Source organism: Sceloporus occidentalis, unplaced genomic scaffold (assembly GCF_023333645.1).
Source record: "Sceloporus occidentalis isolate IW3139 unplaced genomic scaffold, rSceOcc1.0.p SCAF_28, whole genome shotgun sequence".
Classification (NCBI taxonomy): domain Eukaryota; kingdom Metazoa; phylum Chordata; class Lepidosauria; order Squamata; family Phrynosomatidae; genus Sceloporus; species Sceloporus occidentalis.
This window is the reverse complement of record NW_028317008.1, coordinates 8,546,541-8,553,820: the sequence shown is the minus strand read 5'-3', so window position 1 is coordinate 8,553,820 and position 7,280 is coordinate 8,546,541. Positions and strand designations below refer to the sequence as shown.

At 35.2% G+C, this 7,280-nt stretch overlaps 1 protein-coding gene across 1 annotated transcript in view; it reads right to left on the bottom strand.

Moving 5' to 3' along the window:
* Positions 1 to 3,486: 3,486 nt before the first annotated feature.
* Positions 3,487 to 7,280, bottom strand: part of LOC149299781 (putative methyltransferase-like protein 25) — a 93,793-nt gene continuing 89,999 nt past the window's right edge. Inside the window, exons 10-11 of the mRNA XM_089486049.1 lie at positions 6,100 to 6,171; positions 3,487 to 3,576 (exon numbers count right to left, since the gene is read on the bottom strand). Coding sequence (XP_089342175.1) covers positions 3,487 to 3,576; positions 6,100 to 6,171 — 162 coding nt within the window. The remainder of the gene's footprint in view (positions 3,577 to 6,099; positions 6,172 to 7,280) is intronic.

Sequence of the window (7,280 nt, the reverse complement as noted above, 5' to 3'; positions counted from 1 at the left end):
AATTGTTGTTTTTTTTTGGCCAGAAATTAAAGAGACAGTTCCCATAGCTGTTGTGATTTCATAGACGTGGATAAAAAAAAAAAAACCTTGCTCCTACTACTAAAAAGTTTCACTAAAGTAATACAAATTAGGTGTTGAATGAGTTACACAATATACCCCTACATAAAAATGTAGATTGACATATACAGTTTAACACTATTGTATAAGGTCTTCACATTTCATTGATATTATAGGACTAACATTACTACCTTCAGATTTTTTACTCTTTAAAAATCTGTTCTGGTAACAATACATAAAAAATTACAAGTTAATACACAAAAAAGGTTAGCAGGAAAAAGTAGAATAGTTAGTAATGAGCAAAGTATGTGGACCTTAAACATAATCTGGGAAGTAAACTTTAGCATGGAACCCAGTTTAACTTGGTTTATTTGAAATAAAGCAATGGACCTTTTACTTCAATTATTTGTTTTAATATTATTTGACTGCTTGTTTGACACTGTATGGGAACTTGTTCACCTTCCAGACCGTACATCTGTAAGACTTGGATTCACAGCTTATATATGTACGTGTTATGCTTGGATATATACTATGTGATCTTTCACTAACTTATGTTATTATTTGTTAATGTTACAAAGTATATCTGCAAGGAGATCTGAACACAAATGAACTGGAACAGATACCCTGCATAAAAGATGAAAAAGAAAAATAGGAATGGCTTAACTGGCTGCATTACTGGAAGCATGTGTAAATAATTATGAGAGTTACACATAGGCACAGAGACTGGCAATATTTCATTGTTTGTGACCTTACTTGACTGGAACCACTGGCGTTCTATGACAACACAGTCAGATATATTGTTCTTATATTTAACATATCTTGTTATATTTTGTCAATATAATAGAATCATTCAGAATAACTGTGGTATCTGGAAATGCCTCTAGACTAACCTACCCGAATAGATCAGTGAATCATTGTAATAGGCCATTACTAGTGGCCCTTCGTAACAAAGTTGAAACATTTTAACTTAACTGCAAATTCATGTTTTTGTTGGTATACCCCTTGATTATCTGATAATAGCGCTCACATTGAGAGATATGACATTCAAATGATTCCAATGGCTTTACCTCTCTTCTCTTCAGACGCACCCGTCCAGGGGATGTCACAGCTGAAATGAATGAATCCTTATTACCTGTTATTTTGTGGTAGAAATTCAAAGCAACATTTTATGTGTAAATGGCTGCATGAAAAAGTGGTAGAATGAGGCTCGTGAAACTGCTGGGTTTGTCTGCCTTTCAAGAAAAGTTAAACTTTGTGGGCTGTTGCTGGAAACTGTTATTTTATATCCAGAAAAATTGGCATTCACCTTGTGATATTTGACATGTAAATGGCAAAACAGATGACAACCCCAGGCATATGAGGTGTTTCTAAACGCAAGACAAGTAAAATGTGCCTATTTTCAGGGTTTATTTCAGTTTCAGAAAAATGTATTTCCCACTTTGTGATATTTCGCCCTAGGAAACATTTGGTTATATGTAAGAATCTGACTTCAGATCAAAACCCTACTTGTTTCGCCAACACATTAAATATCTTAATTTCTAGTTGGCATATGCAATTCTGCTTGCAATAATAAATGGAAAACACCATGTTCATAGAAAATTCCCTGTATTTTTATTTCCCATATTAGTATAAAGGAAAGACAATTGTACCAAGAATACCAACACATCTCAAAAATAGAATTCAAAGTCTCCTGACAGGGACTCTGGGAGAGAATGTATCATGATCCACCAAGCGTATGACAAAGAATAAGGTTCTAAGTTCATACGAACAGGGCTCTCAAAACCGTGTCTGCCTTCTTATGTATGTAAAACATGTCAAAAGTAATCAAAAACACTGCTGAATATATTGGAGTTTATAAATAAAAGCACAATAATATATGAAAACAAAAGAATACAAAAGAATGAGATTGTGGTATGATGTTGCACACATAATATTGTTAGTGTTTGCAAAGAATTAACACATAGCATGGATAAAACAAAACATAGTAAAACATATAGCGTGTTCTCAAATCTTTGGATGCGGGAAGCATACTTAAATATATTACATATTCAGATATAAAATATACCCTTTCTGTGCTTAAACTGACCATTCTGGGAATTCAATATTAAACAGGATTAAGTCCTGAGAAAGGCTGCTAAATCAATAGCTGCACGTGGACTTCTGGTAAAATTAAACTATATCAGCTCATAACTAAATTATACTAGAGGAATTAATGTAGGGAAGGAAGCCGGCAAACAGACGGAAAAAAAATACACATTATGATTCAGGTATTTTGCACAAGCAGTTAATAACCTGAAGCAACATCTCACCCCCAAAAGTAGTCTGTTGTTCAATTGGTAAACAATATTGTCTTTTAACAGAAATAGACATTATAAATGTACTATATATATGTAGGTTAATTATATAGCATACAACATGATGGGTTTCTATACAATCAGAGAGACAAAGACGGAGTGAAATCTTACAATGTTTGGCACAGATGTCACTAAAGTGGTTGAGTAAAAAAAAGTCAATTTAAAAATAAAAAATATACGTTTGTTTAGAACTGTTGATTTTTCTTGCCACTATTAGGGTCCAGCTACCAGCATATCACATTTAAAAAAAAAAAAATCTAGTTTAGAAACAGTAATGCACATCTTTGATATTTAGCCTTGTAACAACCAGAATAGATGAAAATAAAAGGCAAATGAGGTGTTTCCAAAATCAGGACAAATACCTATTTTTTCTTTCTTTCATTTGCACTGGCTATGAATAGTTTTTATAGGTGAATCTGGAAAAAGTGATTTTTTTGCTTAATTTTTACAAATTTTTTCGATTAGTTTCATACTTACTGATATGTATATATATACAGATCAGCCATAACATTCGGACCACTTGCCTAACATCGTGTAGGTCCCCCCCTTTTACCACCAAAGCAGCCCTGACCCATCGAGGTATGGACTCCACTAGACCTCTGAAGGTGTACTGTGGTATCTGTCACCAAGATGTTCGCAGCAGATCCTTTTAGTCCTGTAAATTGGGAAGTAGGAGCCTCCATGGATGCATCCTGGTGCCAAGCTGGTTGTCACACTGAACAAATGTTGTTATAGGCCATGTTTCCTCATCCAGAATAGTACCACATTAACACACACAATTTATATAAATATATTCTCACCCATTTTCATGATATCTTTATTTAAAAAAATGAAAATGTAGTACATGAGTGAACAATATTTTCAAGACAATTATGATATGTAGTGATGTAGCTCTCAATCCCTAGCTATTAATGGTGAGAATCTAGTTTAAAGCAACTATAAAACAGTGAGAGCATCTTGCAGACATATACTGTCACTAAAATGGTACCAGGAGTTCATCTGTATAAAGGAGTCTGATAATGCAGTGCTTCAGGTTTTAAGGATGCGCTGAAAAAAATGTACTTTCTTCACATGGTTATGTCTGTTTTAGTGAAACCACTGCATAGCATCGAGGAGACTTCACTGGATCAAATAACTTCACCAATCCTGACCAGCCAATGTTATCCTACAAAAAAAAAGAGATTATAAGGTTACCCAACATACACTATGGTGCTCACATCGCATGCCACAGACCAAGGACTGTCTACTACCATGATAGAATCACATGTTGAAAGCATAAAAGCATGTACTGTTGTCTATAGAATGAATGCCACATGAGTTTGCAAACATTATGTACGTTGAAAAACTCCAATTTACGCAATATTTAATATATTCACAAGTACTGCTATTTATTGCCATCATCCTTTCACTATTTTTTATAATGTTCCCTTTCTCCTATAATCTACTGAGGTAATGCACACATTAGGACAGGTTAAATTAGTTTCTCTCATTATTACAGGGGACACTAATAAATCCCTATTGTTTTGCTGAAAATGTATAAACATAGCTATTTCGACAAGCATATCCTTAACAGAAATGGAAATGAGAATGAAATTCAATTTCAACAAACAGATGATTCTGAAAAGCTATGAAAAGTTCAATTATGCTTTTCCATTCATTTTTTTCCACTAATTGACAGAAGCATCGACCTAATTTATCCTTAACAGCTCTAGACTCATTATAAAAGGCAATGAGGATGCCAGACTCTCCATTTAGACTAGAATGCAAAAAACACTTTCTGAAGGGTGCACTAAAAAAAGAGCTTACATCTGAATTATACATATTATTAAAAGCATGGGGATGGTCATTATCCCTATTTAAACCCACATTCCCCCATTCTCTTTTTCTGGATTGGTGAACCATTCCATCCCAACCCATTTTATAACATATCTTCCAGAATGTGAGAAAGTTCTACACCCTCTTACACTCTGTGGGCCATTAATACAAGTAAGAAAGAAAAATAATCAAAAATTAGCCCAAAATATCAGTGTCCTTTTAAATATGTGCATTTGATGTGTGTGAAGCACTTTTTGCTAGTAGCATAACTTGTATAGCTCCAGAGTCTGTGTGTGTGCTAGTAACATACAAATAGGTCTAAGACAGCCATTAGTAAAGTACGCTGTGATGCAGAATACCAGGAATCCATTTTGAATCGGTACTTTACAGGGAACATCATTAAGCTTTTCATACAATAACGAAGCCATGTCAAATAACTGTTTGGTTCAGTGAGAGTAACTCAGTGCATCATGGAGGAGAGCTGATCTCTGCTCTTGGACATCACGCAGATTTCTGATTTACAGTAAGCTGGCAGCCAGGAAAATACATCATTATCTGCAGATTTAAAAATTGCTTTGTGTGTGTAAAAATACCATTTAGAGCAAAATCAAACATTTATGGGAGCAGTCTGATTCCAAGTAGGGATTTGAAGGGAAGGTATTTCATCTAACACAGAATGTTTATAGTGGAAAAAACGGGACTGTACACATGAATGTGTTCAATTTAAAACCATTGCAAACATCTTTCTCTGTGATCAAAGTTAAAGCCTCACAAGTTATTCAAACATTAAATCCAAAATGAACAAATTGGCTCATCTATTCTATCCATATTCCAAGTAACTGAATTAGATCAAGAGTAACTTTATTAATCACCATATCTTTATACTAGGGATATTGGTGTATCTTTAATACCACATTCTCTGGTGGGCTACACCATGTACAAACAGAACGTTAGTATTTAAGTATGTCTTTTGTCACTTTAGTCCTAAGCTGTACAATTAAAATGCATCTGTCTCTAAGACATGACTTGCCAGCAACTAATAAAATATATATTGTTTTAATATATAAGTTTACAAGATTATTGGTTAGCATTCCTGAGTAAACTGCCACTGGCTTACACCCGGTGATGTATCGTGGCCTAGGCTGGTTGTGGGGGGTCAGTTCCCCTATCTTTTGGGTGATCAGGCCCCCCATAGTATCTCACTGCTCCATGGTTCAGTTACACAAGAAACCTTTGATATCTCAAAGCAGCCCATTTACATTATGGAGGCTGTGCCAACTCAGCCCCTATAAACTGCATTAGAAGGCGCTACGTGCCTTTAAGACACTGGGTACGATGGGATATGCCTTTTAATGCAGAGAACACGCTAACCGCAGAGGGGTTGATGAGCTAGGTTGGGCCTAGAGTAGCACGGAAGATAAATACATCTCTGCCAACAACCACAATGCATTATGGGATGTGCAAGGAGTATCACGGGTGCTCATCCTCCCAACCTTCCAAAAATCCCAAATAATTCTATTAGCTATACAATGTGGAATTACAACCAACAATCCTTGTCTACTTCATAACTTAAAAGATTGATCAAAATAACAATTGCTCTTTTATGCGAGTAATGACAGTGTTTACAAACTGCTTCCGTAAACATTATGCTTGGCATCCAGCAATTAGTCTTCAATTAAAATAGCATTAAAGTTTTTGCTTTAAGTTTACCAATAAGTAATAACATCTGTCAAGCATATCGTTTCAAACATAAAAAAAAAAAAGCTTTGTTCTCCTCCAGTTGCACAACTACACTGTTCATTCCGCAGTAAGTGCAAAAGATATTATTTGACAGAGAGAACTCTCCATGTGTCAAAACAGAAAGCAAACCTACCTGTTCTTTAAGATAACAAAGTCGATCCAGCAGGATCAAGGCCTCAACGGAAGGAGCCAGGAAAACTTTCAGCTGAAAGGAAGATTGATTAAGCATTAAGGGAAGTTGAAAGGCAAATTATAGGCTTTCATATGATACTTCTATGAAAAATGATCCACATGCACTATTATTTTTTGGAAAGAAAGTGACCACCATTGGCCATATTATATGTCCTTATCAAGACAAAATACGCCAGCTGAACTACATCCAGAAAAATCCATGAAATGAATGAATGAAAGCGCTTCAGTCACTCCAAGGATTTTATATTTCATTTTTTTTTTTTACTGTGATGCCATTTATCCATAATCTCTTAGATTTTTACAGGAAGAAAAAACGCTCTATGGCGAACATGAAATTGAAGAAATTGTAAGCATGAACAGAACATGCCATGGTCAATTAAATTACTTACATCTGGATCCATTGGCATTAGTACCAGGAACAAAATATATGTTTAAATAAATTCAATAATATCGGTATTTTAGGGTATAGTGCTTGGCCATGCATTAGTTTTGAATTGATTATATTTTCCTCTTCCCTGTAAAGTGTTAAGATGTTCCTAGAGGTCGTTCCATGTAAGTATTCCCCAAGGTCAGTAACATAGCACGGTTGGACTGCTGGTTTGTACAAATTAGATTCGCTGCAAGTTAAATTTAACACATCTTGAATATGTTTCCTAGGCCTGGTAAAAGTGCAACCCGATGCTCTTTAATGCATATAATAACTAAGAAGTCTGTTTAAATTTCCATGGCGCCCTCTTGCAAATACATGTGGGGATTCTGCAGAATCATCTCAAATGCATTTGCAGCTCTGTCTACTAGGCAAACTGTCTGGCTCCTTATCATACACTCTGTGCTAAACGATAGAATGGCTCAGTCTTAATAGTCTTAAACAGTCTTGGTATTGTGAGTTGGTTCCAAGCTTCAGAGTAAAGATGTTTAAGGGAAACTAGAATGCATTCTGCATAGACCACACCAGAGCCCAGATTTCCTCAAGAGGAATGACATACTATGTATAGAAGTATCTTTGTAATCTTTAGTAAATTGCACAGCATTGTGTATCATTGCTCTCATCAAGGAATGAAATACATAAAACACTGCATTAATGCCATAAGAAAACACCAAGGAAGTCATTATTTTTACGTT